This window comes from Lipotes vexillifer, unplaced genomic scaffold (genome assembly GCF_000442215.2).
Source record: "Lipotes vexillifer unplaced genomic scaffold, Lipotes_vexillifer_v1.1 scaffold4, whole genome shotgun sequence".
In the NCBI taxonomy this organism is placed as follows: Eukaryota; Metazoa; Chordata; class Mammalia; order Artiodactyla; family Lipotidae; genus Lipotes; species Lipotes vexillifer.
In genome coordinates, this window is record NW_006785876.1 from 666,612 (window position 1) to 681,249 (window position 14,638).

At 36.5% G+C, this 14,638-nt stretch overlaps 1 protein-coding gene across 3 annotated transcripts in view; it reads right to left on the reverse strand.

Annotated features, from left to right (window-relative positions):
- Positions 1-14,638, reverse strand: part of BTBD9 (BTB domain containing 9) — a 424,705-nt gene that overhangs the window by 376,780 nt on the left and 33,287 nt on the right. Inside the window, exons 2-4 of one of the 3 annotated variants that reach the window (XM_007458166.1) lie at positions 10,935-11,146; positions 7,261-7,624; positions 5,919-6,183 (exon numbers count right to left, since the gene is read on the reverse strand). In XM_007458166.1, coding sequence (XP_007458228.1) covers positions 5,919-6,183; positions 7,261-7,624; positions 10,935-11,119 — 814 coding nt within the window. In that variant the 5' untranslated portion in view covers positions 11,120-11,146. Of the gene's footprint in view, positions 1-5,918; positions 6,184-7,260; positions 7,633-9,107; positions 9,339-10,934; positions 11,147-14,638 lie in introns of those variants that run through there. The other 2 variants (XM_007458168.1, XM_007458167.1) reach the window with 2 other exon arrangements.

Below are 14,638 nucleotides of genomic sequence, written 5' to 3' on the forward strand. Positions count from 1 at the left end.
CTCAACGCCAAGACCCACCTTCACTCAACTACCATCAAGCTACAGTGCTGGACACACTATGCCAAACAACTAGCAAAACAGGAACACAACCTATTCCATTAGCAAAGAGGCTGCCTAAAATCATAATAAGGCCACAGGCACCTCAAAACACACCACCAGACGTGGACCTGCCCACCAGAAAGACAAGATCTTCCACCAGAACACAGGCACTAGTCCCCTCCACCAGGAAGCCTACACAACACACTGAACCAACCTTAGCCACTGGGGACAGACACCAAAAACAATGGGAGCTACGAACCTGCAGCCTGAGAAAAGACCACCCCAAACACAGTAAGTTAAGCAAAATGAGAAGGCAGAAAAACACACAGCAGATGAAGGAGCAAGGTAAAAACCCACCAGACCTAACAAATGAAGAGGAAATAAGCAGTCTACCTGAAAAAGAAGTCAGAATAATGATAGTAAAGATGATACAAAATCTTGGAAATAGAATAGAGGAAATACAAGGAATATTTAACAAGGACCTAGAAGAACTAAAGAGCAAATAAACAATGATGAACAACACAATAAATGAAATTAAAAATTCTCTAGAAGGAATCAATAGCAGGATAACTGAGGCAGAAGAACGGATAAGGGACCTAGAAGATAAAATAGTGCAAATAACTACTGCAGAGCAGAATAAAGAAAACAGAATGAAAAGAACTGAGGACAGTCTCAGAGACCTCTGGGACAACATTAAACGCACCAACATGTGAATTCTGGGGGTCTAAGGAGAAGAAGAGAAAAAGAAAGGGACTGAGAAAATATTTGAAGAGATTATAGTTGAAAACTTCCCTAATATGGGAAAGGAAATAATTAATCAAGTCCAGGAAGCACAGAGAGTGCCATACAGGATAAACCCAAGAAGAAACATGCCAAAACAAATAATAAGCAAACTATCAAAAATTAATTACAAAGAAACAATATTAAAAGCAGCAGTGGAAAAACAACAAATAACACAGAAGGGAACCCCCATAAGGTTAACAGCTGATCTTTCAGCAGAAACTGTGCAAGCCAGAAGGAGTGGCAGGACATAACTTAAAGTGATGAAGGAGAAAAACCTACAACCAAGATTACTCTACCCAGCAAAGATCTCATTCAGATTTGATGAAGAAATTAAAAGCTTTACAAACAAACAAAATCTGAGAGAATTCAGCACCACCAAACCAGCTTTACAACAAATGCTAAAGGAAGTTCTCTAGGCAGGAAACACAAGAGAAGGAAAAGACCTACAATAACAAACACAAAACAATTAAGGAAATGGAAATAGGAACATACATATCGATAATTACCTTAAATGTAAATGGATTAAACGCTCCAGTCAAAAGACACAGACTGGCTGAATGGATACAAAAACAAGACCCATATATATGCTGTCTACAAGAGACCCACTTCAGACCTAGGGACACACACTGACTGAAAGTGAAGAGATGGAAAAAGATATTCCATGCAAATGGAAATCAAAAGAAACATGGAGTAGCAATTCTCATAACAGACAAAATAGATTTTAAAGACTATTAGAAGAGACAAAGAAGGACACTATATAATGATCAAGGGATCAATCCAAGAAGAAGATATAACAATTGTAAATATTTATGCACCCAACATAGGAGCACCTCAATACATACAGCAAATACTAACAGCCATAAAAGGGGAAATCGACAGTAACACAATCATAGTAGGGGAGTTCAACACCCCACTTTCACCAATGGACAGATCATCCAAAATGAAAATAAATATGGAAACACAAGCTTTAAACGATACATTAAACAAGATGGACTTAATTGATATTTATAGGACATTCCATATAAAAACAACAGAAAACACATTCTTCTCAAGTGCTCATGGAACATTCTCCAGGATAGATCATATCTTGGGTCACAAATCAAGCCCTGGTAAATTTAAGAAAATTGAAATCGTATTAAGTATCTTTTCCAACCACAATGCTATGAGACTAGATATCAATTACAGGAAAAAATCTGTAAAAAATACAAGCGTATGGAGGCTAAACAATACACTACTTAATAACCAAGAGATCACTGAAGAAATTAGAGGAAATAAAAAAATACCTAGAAACAAATAACAATGAAAACACGATGACCCAAAGCCTATGGGATGCAGCAAAAGCAGTTCTAAGAGGGAAGTTTATAGCAATACAATCCTACCTTAAGAAACAAGAAATATCTCAAATAAACAACCTAACCTTACACCTAAAGCAATTACAGAAAGAACAAAAAAAACCCAAAGTCAGCAGAAGGAAAGAAATCATAAAGATCAGATCAGAAATAAATGAAACAGAAACAAAAAACAATAGCGAAGATCAATAAAACTAAAAGCTGGTTCTTTGAGAAGATAAACAAAATTGAAAAACCATTAGCCAGACTCATCAAGAAAAACAGGGAGAAGACTCAAATCAATAGAATTAGAAATGAAAAAGGAGAAGTAACAACTGACATTGCAGAAATACAAAGGATCATGAGAGATTACTACAAGCAACTCTATGCCAATAAAATGGACAACCTGAAGAAATGGACAAATTCTTAGAAAGGTATAAACTTCCGAGCCTGAACCAGGAAGCAACAGAATATATGAACAGACCAATCACAAGCAATTAAGTTGAAACTGTGATTTAAAATCTTCCAACAAACAACAGCCCAGGAACAGATGGCTTCACAAGTGAATTCTATCAAACATTTAGAGAAGAGCTAACACCCATCCTTCTCAAACCCTTCCAAAAAATTGCAGAGGAAAGAACACTCCCAAACTCATTCTACAAGGCCACCATCACCCTGATACCAAAACCAGACAAATATACTACAAAAAAAATCACAGACCAATATTACTGGTGAATATAGATGCAAAAATCCTCAACAAAATACCAGCAAACAGAATCCAACAACAAATTAAAAGGATCATACACCATGACCATGTGGGATTTATCCCAGGGATGCAAGGGTTCTTCAATATACACAAATCCATCAATGTGATACACCATGTTTACAAATTGAAGGAGAAAAACCACAGGACAATAGATGCAGAAAAAGCTTTTGACAAAATTCAGCACCCATTTATGATAAAAACTCTCCAGAAAGTGGGCATAGAGGGAACCCTACCTCAACAAAATAAAGGCCATATACAACAAACCCACAGCAAACATCATTCTCAATGGTGAAAACCTGAAAGCAATTTCACTAAGATCAGGAACAAGACAAGGATGTCCACTCTCGCCACTATTATTCAACAGTTTTGGAAGTCATAGCCACGGCAATCAGAGAAGAAAAGGAAATAAAAGGAATACAGATTGGAAATGAAGAAGTAAATCTGTCAGTGTTTGCAGCTGACATGATACTATACATAGAGAATCCTAAAGATGTGACCAGAAAACTACTAGAGCTAATCAATGAATTTGGTAAAGTTGCAGGATACAAAGTTAATGCACAGAAATCTCTTGCATTCCTATACATTAATGATGAAAAATCTGCAAGAAAAATTAAGGAAACAGTCCCATTTACCATTGCAACAAAAAATAAAATACCTAGGAATAAACCTACCTAAGGAGACAAAAGACCTGTATGCAGAAAGCTATAAGACACTGATGCAAGAAATTAAAGATGATACCAACAGATGGAGAGATATACCATGTTCTTGGATTGGAAGAATCAATATTGTGAAGATGACTATACTACGCAAAGCAATCTACAGATTCAATGCAATCCCTATCAAATTACCAATGGCATTTTTTTCCAGAACTAGAACAAAAAATCTTAAAATTTGTATGGAGACACAAAAGACCCCGAATAGCCAAAGCAGTCTTGAGGGAAAAAAATGGAGCTGGAGGAATCAGACTCCCTGACTTCAGACTATACTACAAAGCTACAGTAATCAAGACAATATGGTACTGGCACAAAAACAGAAACACAGATCAATGGAACAAGATAGAAAGCTCAGAGATAAACCCACGCACCTATGGCCAACTAATCTATGACAAAGAAGGCAAGGATATACAATGGAGAAAGGACAGTCTCTTCAATAAGTGGTGCTGGGAAAACTGGACAGCTATATGTAAAAGAATGAAATTAGAGCGCTCCCTAACACCATACACAAAAATAAACTCAAAATGGATTAGAGACCTAAATGTAAGACTGGACACTATAAAACTCTTAGAGGAAAACATAGGAAGAACACTCTGACATAAATCACAGCAAGATCTTTTTTGATCCACCTTCTAGAGTAACGGAAATAAAAAGAAAAACAAATGGGACCTAATGAAACTTAAAAGCTTTTGCAAAGCAAAGGCAACTACAAGATGAAAAGACAACCCTCAGAATGGGAGAAAATATTTGCAAACGAATCAATGGACAAAGGATTAATCTCAAAACATATATAAACAGCTCATGCAGCTCAATATTTAAAAAGGAAACAACCCAATCCAAAAATGGGCAGAAGACGTAAATAGACATTTCTCCAAAGAAGACATACAGATGGCCAAGAAGCACATGAACAGCTGCTCAACATCACTAATTATTAGAGAAATGCGAATCAAAACTACAATGAGATATCACCTCACACCAGTTAGATTGGGTATCATCAGAAAATCTACAAACAACTAATGCTGGAGAAGGTGTTGAGAAAAGGGAACCCTCTTGCACTGTTGGTGGGAATGTAAATTGATACAGCCACGATGAAGAACAGTATGAAGTTTCCTTAAAAAAACTAAAAATAGAATTACCATATGACCCAGCAATCCCACTACCGGGCATATACCCAGAGGATACCATAATTCAAAAAGACACATCCACCCCAATGTTCATTGCAGCACTATTTACAATAGGCAGGTCATGGAAGCAACCTAAATGCCCATTGACAGACTAACAGATAAAGAAGATGTGGTACATGTATACAATGGAGTATTACTCAGCCATAAAATGGAACGAAATTGGGTCATTTGTAGAGACATGTATGGATCTAGAGACTCTCATACAGAGTGAAGTAAGTCAGAAAGAGAAAAACAAAAATTGTATATTAACGCATGTATGTGGAACCTAGAAAAATGGTACAGATGAACCGGTTTGCAGGGCAGAAATAGAGACACAGATGTACAGAACAAACGTATGGACACCAAGTGGGGAAAGTGGTGGTGGTGGTGTGTGTGTGTGTGTGTGTGTGTGTGTGTGTGTGTGATGAATTGGGAGATTGGGATTGACATAAACACACTAATATGTATAAAATGGATAACTAATAAGAACCTGCTGTATAAAAAAATAAATTAAATTAAATTTAAAAATTTAAAAAACAGAATTGTATTATCTTCACTTAAAATAAATAAATAGGAAAAAATAATAGGTTTTTATCTCAAAGGGTTATTGTGAGAATTAAATCATCATGTAGGACTGTTACTGATATATATAAGCACTTCATAAGCGTTCATTGCTATTATTTTTATTAATAAGAAAAATACCATATAAGTATTGGAAATGCTATGCAAGTGTTACCCATTATTATTTTTATTTAGAATCTCCATGTTCATAGCACCTATAATAAGTATATAGATGTACTCAGTACTGATTTGATGGAGGAAAGGAGAAAGGTCTTAACATGAGAAAGTATCTAACTTTTGATATTCTAGGGAGCGGCTGGAGAAATTTGTCCAGAAATGCCAAAAAATACCTATTTTGTGGTCTACAGAAGCTAAGCAATCTCAGGAGGAATTAGCAGGAGAAGGAGTCGGAAAGGCATTCCACAGGAAGCAGAGCTCTATGTTCTCAGATTGACACATACCATGTTTACCTGAACTACAGTTTTGTAGCTAGAGTTTTGTAGCTGGGCCTGTCACAGGATGCAAACAAAACCTCTTGGTGAGATTAGCATAAATATGTACTTACTGAGCATGCCTCTATAATTGAGGTCCATGTCCCGGCTCTCTGATCGAACTTTAATAGCATCCAGAATGGCATCAGGAGACAACAGTCCCGAAGGCCTCACGACATTCAGAAGTTCAGTGAGGCTCATCAGAGGCAAACGGACAGCCTGCATGATTTCAGCATGATTCTCCTTTGAATTATGCTTACACCAGTTTAACAAGGCTAGGAAGATATCTTTTTCGGGAGCTGCAAATGAATCTCTTAATACGATGTTTAAAAGTGCTGTCTGAAAAGTATAAAAAGGAAAAATACCAGTTATTATGGAGCTCAACCATGTGCATGATCAATCAGTAAAACTTTACTGAACTGCAAGTATCACTTATATTTGAGCAGTTAACTCTTCTTGACCATCTTCTTTCCTTATTCTTTGTGTCATGTACTCTCTTGCCCATTGTGGCTGTGGGAATAGCCGTAGGCATCTTGTACCTAGTCTTTCCAGCACATTTGCACCCATCTTTAGTAAAATAACAAGAAAAACAGCAGTGTGAGACACTGTCATTCCACACAGGTTCTTCAGCAGAGTTTGCATTTATGAGCCAGTAAGATGCATCTAGCATTTAAAATTCAAACCTTTTGTTCCACAGTATTACTGCACCACTGCACTTTTGGTTCTCAGATTTCTAAACTGACTGCCAGCAACACTGTGCAAACCTACAAGATCCTTGCCTTTGAAAATTAACTAGGACAATAAAAATCAAAGTTACACTCAAATCAAGACTTGTAGCTTTTTAAAGAGGTTTTCTCATTCGAAGAAGTCAGGTCCTAGGAGGAACACAGAAAGGGAAAGGAAAGACAATCACCAGGGTTGAGAGGAAGATTTGGGAAAAACAGTTTTATTCTAGCTATTATATGGTATAAAACATTGTACAATAGTGAATTCTGGGCCAGAAAATTAAAAATGACAATGACTTAAAGACATCCGGTGAAACATCAGATCTTCTTTATGAATCTTCCCCCTCAATAAGAAATTATTAGTAACACTCTGTCAGAGAAATACAAAACCAAAAAACAGTATGCAACACCATAAAGGGGCCTATTTGACGCCATCACATTGAAAACAACCACCAGCAGCACAGTCTCTTTTGCACACAGAACTTATCTGAAGAACCTTAAAAGAAAACAGCAGCAATCTGCCTCTCTCTTATATGATCTAGAGTCTCAGTAGCCAGAGGTAGGTGGCTAGACAACCTCTTCCACACTAATGGTTTTTATTTTTTTATTCTTAGTCCACTGCCATATTTCTAACATACAGATATAAATAAAACAGTGCATGCCTGTAAATTACTTGTAGACAATGACACACCTTAGAAAGGGAGAGGAAGCCTTCGCTTGAGAGCACCTCCTGAGCATTTCTGTCCATAAACATGCAGCACATGGACGTTAACTTGGGAAGGGAGTAGAGACTGGCAACATCAAAAGTCATACAGACATTCTGAATGTTAAGTATGGTGCAGAGGTACTCAGAGGTAGAATCCTCCAGCTCTGGAAATCCATATTTATGAGCCAGACTCAAAAAGTCCAGCAGCACCTCCTCCTTCTCATCTGTAAGCGTCGCCCGCCCAGTGTAGATGTATTTAAGTAGCATCGTGAATGCTTCTGCAGTGGTGTCTTGGAGAGGGATTTCGGCTTCAGGCTGAGATTCTCGCATTCCACCATATAGTAATGCTCTGCACATGAGAGAAGAAACACATGAGAAAAACTTCAAGTACGATGTGTTACAAAATTATGAAATAAACGTTATCAACATTATAAAAAACATACATGTGTTTAATGACACAAAGATTCAGGTGAAGAAATGCATAGTAATAACTTAAAATAGTTCTCTAAAGAAAGACGTAATTTAAAAACTATTTTGAATTAATTCTATAAATTGAACTAATGAATAATCCTGAGAGCTCAAGATACATAATAGACATTCATTAATTAGAAAGATGAAAGTGCTCTTTTGAGAGGAACAGTGAAATCAATATAAACCTGTTAAAGGTCAAGAAAGTAGTTTAAAAAGTAAAGCTCCAGAGGAAAAGATAATCAGATGAAAACAATTAAACACAATCAGGTGCCATTCTCCCTGTCAGGCTGGCAGAAATTAAAAACCTGTTAATATTCAGGACTGCAAAAACAATGGAAAAACAGGTTTTCTCATGCACTGCTTTGAGAGTACAAATGGGTATCCCTTTTTGGAAAGGAATTTAAGTAATATCTATTCAAATCTAAAATGTGCATACCCTTCAACTCAGTAATCTTACTTTTAGGATAAAGATAAATGTATAAGATAATACAGCAAGATAAAGATAAATATATAAGAAGATATATTGAAACAATGGAAAAAATCTTAAATGTCCATCAAGAGGCACATGGTTAAAAAAACTATGATATACACATTCTATGCAGCCATTAGAAAGATCAAGGGAGATCAAAATATACTGTCTTGGAAAGATGTCCAGGGTATAGTTGGTAAGTCAGTTTGCAGATCCCTATGTGTTGCATGGAAGAGTGTATAACACATACTTACATCTTTATGCACACAGGTATAGATAGATATATCTATTTATATTGAGGGGAAATACATATTAAACTGTTAACAGTGGTTGTCTCTAGGGAATAGAATTAGATGGCTGGAAGGGAAGGGTCTTCATTAGTCAGTTTATAAATTAAAAATGAAATTCATGATGGGATTATGGATAATTTGACTTTTCTATTTTGCCTTCCAGTATTTTTCAGATTAAAAAAAATCCCCACATTATTGCTTATCTGCTCATCTAAATAATGAAAACTAGATAATCCAGTCAGGTAGTAAAATTACATTTCTACCTTTATTACTCTAGGAGAAATAATATGAACCAATTAAAGTTTCCAATCCATCAGGAAAGAAAGGGTGGCCAGAGGAGGACTAGGGAGGAGGACAGAAAAGGAAGAGTAACGAGTGAGAAAGAAAATGTGTAAAAGTGAGAGAAAGAAAATAAGGGGACATAAAGAGACTCCCGTGCTCCTAAGATTCTCAGAGCAGGACTAGCATTTCAGAGTTTCCCTCCATGCTTGCCTAGAACTCCTCCCACTGCCCCCTGGAAAAGCAAGACAGGACATTCTTGCTTGCCTCACAGAAATAGTTGCAAATACCCAGCAAAAGATTCATGAATATTCTGAGCATACTTCCTCACTGGGTTATAGTATGCCTAAAAACACCTGTGAAGGTTTCCATGAATCCAGAGAGCATCCAATCACAACCTTAAAATTGCTAGATTAAAGGATACCTTCCTGGGGAGATCTTGCCAAGACCTACTCCCACTCCAGTGTGATCCATGGTACTTACCTGGATTCTCGATGCTTTAAAAGTGGTTTTGATGAGGACCCCTAGGAAGCCTAAATATGAACCCCCAACTTGTGGAAGGTTCCCTCCGGTACAGTTAGCTTGTCCTTATCTGGGAACTGATAGGCTCTATGACCACACTCATAAGGTCTCTCCTGACTGCTGACAGTTAACATTCCTTTGCACATGAACAGTGTCAGCAATGAGAATCAGTCTAAGATAGCATTGGTAATGACTGAGTTTAGAGCCATCAGATATTATAAAGGTTTAATACCCACAAAGAGACAGCAGGAACAATAAATGAAGGGAGCGTATTCCATTCATTCAATACGATCTTCAAATTTCTAAAAGTACTTGAGTTTCTTTTAAGAATATACTGATCACCTAAAAGATACCCACCTACAGTTGTCTCAAATTATTTTTGAAAGAGGGAAGATATATAATAGTAACAAATACTAAACATAAGCCTGAAAACTAAATTAATAAAGAGTGGACTTTTACAAGACACTTTAATATAATGAATGGAAGAATGAAAAGGGAAAGAAGCACAAAAGTGTACAGAGGACAGAGGCTGGTAACAAATAATGACAAGACCAAGGCCAGCTGCCTTGCCTTGATAGGAGCATGTTAGCTAGAACTCTTAATAGACTCCTCTCTTTTCTAAGGTCCTGGCTGTATTTACAGTGGCATTTTATATTTACAAGATGAAACGTTCTAAAAATGTTTATAAAGCACTGTAAGAGTTATAGCTAAACAATAAATATTTCCAGGAAACACATTTTACTACAATATGTGTGACTCTAGGTTGGTTTTGCTGTCTCGGTTAATTCTGATTGTAAAAATCAGAATGCAGTTTTCACTAAAAGATAACTGAAATTGTATCCATGCCTTCAGCATCTCAATTTCTCGATATCAAGTTTCACAGGCAAATCTATGATTTTTTGGATATGGACTCTATGGATCTGTCAAGGATACATTATCAGTCAATAATTCAGTGATGATTCCCTTTTAACTAAGATTAGGTAAAATGTCGAGTAATTAGACCTCAGTTTAACATTTATAACCCTGGAAATTAGGGGGTCTAAGTAACAAACAATAGCTACGTATACGTACAAGTATGATTTTTACATTAATTAAACACATATTTTGTTTAGTTTTGGCTCTAATATAACTATGAAACTGAGTCTCAGTAAATATTTAAGTTTCCTTTGTTTTGGGGTTGTCAAACTGCATGTCTTAGAGATCTGTTGGGTAGTCTGAAACTAAGATGTATACATGTTCACTGGCAAGTCCAGAGGTCAGTCTACCCGTACAACAAGAGGCCTATCTGCCAATAAATCAGTTTAAGTTCCATTAGCCATCAACTGTGAGGAGAGGGCAAAGGCAACAAAGACTCAGCCTGGGAAATATTGTTGAGACCCTGAAAAATGGTTGCTCAGGTACAGTCTAGCCTAAGAAGCCTCCTAACCCTATGATTCTAAGATGACTTCTGAAATGAAAAGGTGATTTTCAAAACATAACAAAAAGTTGACAAAGATTAAATTCTTATAGATGTTGAATTGAATGACTGCTAGAATTTTTTGTTGTTTTGTTACATATTTTTCACAGAGTGGAAAATACGAGTGTTTTCTACAAGTGACTTCAATCTTCAAAAAGTAATATACACTTACCGAAAATATTGGCACCTTGCTGCTAAAATTACCCTGTGGGCAGGAAAACGTTTCTTTTCCACAACAAATGTGACGTCGCCATATTCTTCCCCAATCAACAAGGCACCAATATGTTCAGACAAAATGTGCACATGATCAATTTCCCCCACTGCAGTAAAGGGGCGAAGAGGGTGGCTGTTACTCATCTTGTAGAACAGATGATAGTCGTTGATCTATTATATAAAGAAGGGATGACAGTTAGTGAGGAGAGGGGAGTACACTTCGAAAATCACATACCATAAACACAGATAAATAAAAATGTATATCTAAAAAAACACAAAAGAGAGCAATTTCATCATCATTGGTATCTATATTAACCCATCTATTCTGGGAAGCAATTCAGCCTACTTCCATTAACTCCACTATTCTCACTGCCTTATCACACTAAAAGTCAGGATCTTCAAACACTAACAGCACTTGGAGCCATCACAATCTAGAAAACTGTGTTCAAACTACAAGTCCCTTATTTCTCAGTATCTCAGGAAAAGGAAAATCAACAACCAGAGAGCTCCTCTTTTAGCACAGATATATTTACCAAGGTGGGTATAACTAACTAGACCCAGTGGAAAACTTGTTCAGGCATAGATCTAGGCCTAAATCACAAAAAGAATAAACCAAATTGTAAGATTTCAAATGATTACAGAGGTTTTGGTCTGAAACCCTCTTAAATATTTTATAAAAAATTATAATCTTCTTAAGTCACAGAAAAATAACTTGACATTTATTAATAGCTTATAGTAAGCATCCTAACCTCCCTCAAAAAAAGAATAACTCCAATATTTTTCTGAAGACTATAACTTCCAGTCCAAACTTGCACCCCTGATAATCAGGTAGCCTGTGTTTACCAGAACATCATTATATTTAATCTCACTTCCTTGCTTTTGTATGCAATGCCTTTCTACAAATGTAACTGAAAATCAAAGGGCTAAAACTTGATTAACAGCTTTACATATTAGAAAGGGGAATTATTTTATTCAAAAGCTAAAAATGTTTATATTCTTAAATCTCTACTGTATTTGCAGGTAGTACTTTTCCAGGTGTAAGTAACCTAGCAAGTGGATGAGAGCCCTCACTAGCATGCAGGTACCTGAAGTGAAGATGTGGCTGACAACTCAGAGGTGAGCCAGCTACCCCTCTGTTGCACCAGAAACTAGAAGAAATGAGCCAGATATGCTCTCGCCACTAGACCTCCACATTTTCTTTTATTTTTTTTTGAATTTTAGAATTTTATTTATTTTCTTATACAGAAGGTTCTTATTAGTTATCTATTTAATACATATTAGTGTATATATGTCAATCCCAATCTCCCAGGACCTCCACACCTTCTTGAACTCTCCACTTGTACCAGGATTAAAGATTAAGCCACTCCTAATCTTTAAACTTCCACATCCAGGTCCAGTATCAACAAGGTATGTGAGAAATTGTCGTTATCCCCCGAGACTGCAGTGGAAGATCCTCACAATCCAGTTTCCCCAGTTACTTGTTACTCCATGCCCACCCCCAAATGAGGAGGCAACAGCAAGGAATGTGATGCAGAGGAACATGGAGGATGAGTTAGGTAAGGAGACACCCACCCCAGGTAAGTAAATAAGATCCTGGCTCCCTATAGTAGGAACATCAGAGGGCTATCAGCATACTCCCCTCATTCTCAAGGCAAATCCCTCTCCTTCAACTGCAACCTGCATTCAAAAGCCCTAAAAACTGAATCATCTCCAGTCACTTGTGTGTGAAAGGCCAAATTCAGCTTAAGAGGATCCATTTAGGAGTGTCAGCAGATCATGTGAAATTCAATCATCTAACATGTGACACAACAGTCTGACACAGAAGTCGGCAAACTTTCTGCAAAGGGTCAGATAGTAAATATTTTAGGTTTTGCAGGCTATACAGCCTCTGTCACTACCATTCAACTCTGTCACTGGGAGCCTAAAAGCAGCCAGAGACAATAAGTAAATTAATGAGCATGGCTTTGTTCCAATAAAACTACTTACAGAAAAGAACCAGATTTAACCCTCATGCTATAGTTTGCCATCCCTGCTCTAACAAATGATCAAGGACTGACTGTACTCTAGGCAAAGGATAAGACTGCTTTTGCTTTTTGTTTTGGTTTCTGGCTGGGTTATTCAAACGATGTTCAAAAGAGCATGGTCATTTCCTATATCAGCCATGAAATTCTGAAAGCTACTGGTACCTGATTTCAAAATCCCATTTTCCTTCAACATGAACTCTCATTATCACTATCCAATAGTTCAATGATAGTGCATGACTCTAAACAAAATAGATGCTTTCCCTAGCTGAAAGGACGCCACACATACACCCACTGAATATGTTCTCTGGTATCATATAATCTTAAAATTTTATCTAGGTCATGAGTGAGACTCAAATGATTAACTAATAACTCTTGATGGACAATGATAGATTTTTGGTTAACCAGCTCAAAGGTAAATTTATAATTCTTCAACTGATACATAATAAACTTTACTACTACATATATAAATATCTAAAGTTCTCCAGATCTGAACTTCTTAATACATACAATTTCATTTTGCTAAGTTTACATTCTAATTATGCTTTTCCAACTGGAGACATAAAGCAAATATTTCCAGGTATAGAAAACAGACAGTATGGAATAAACACAATCTGTATTGGCATATAGAAATAATTTTAATTAGACCAGTGATTCTCAATGAGCTTGCCACACATTGGAATCACATGGGGAGCTTAAAAAAGGAAAAAAGATGCTTGAGCCCCACCCACCAGAAATTCTGATTTAATTGGTCTGGAATGTGGAATCCCTATTCCGAAGCCATTCTTATGAGCAGCCTACAAAATAGCCACTGATTTAGACTCTGCTGTTCTAGGTTCACATCCCTTCTCAGGTGCATAAATATACAAAATATCTGCTAAGAAAATGTATTTAGGATATGATTCCATTTTTAATCTTACTGCCAAGAGGCAAATGATGCTAACAAAGTTACCAATGCTATAGCTTGTATGCAGAAAATATTTTCGCCCAATGCCCTAGCTTATGTGTGAAGTGATAGTTTGCATCCATCCACTTGCATTTAAAATAACCATGTTTTAGAAACTACACATCAATAAAATTAATAATAATTAATAACTTTAATAATAACCAAAGTTAACATTTTAAACCATCAAGTTTAATTTGATAAATAAAATTGAGGAAAAAATTAAAGCTCATAGAGTAAACCTATTTACTGACATGTTTCTTATGCTTTCATACTTATTATTCTGCTACTAATGACATACATGGTCTTTGACAAATGTTCTAACTTCCATGAGATTATTTCCATACCTGTAATGACAAAGTTATAGTACATTTTTTAAAGTTATGTCTTAAAACTCTGCCACTGCCTTTCAATACCACTGTTTTGTCCTGTCATATGAAATGGACTCTCATAATTCAGCAAATGTCTGGACTCATGACTGTAATTTATTACACAAAAGCATCAAAGGAAGATCAGCAAAAGTTTTGAAAAAGCACAGGGGGCAAAGTCTGGGAGAAACCAGGCACAAGTTTTCAAGACTCCTCTCCTAATGAAGTTACATCGAACGTGCTAAATTCCCCCAGGAAGCTGTGAAAGCACGTTGCCAACCAGGAAGCTTTTTAGAGACTCAATACCCAGGGTGTTCAATGAGGGCTGTTC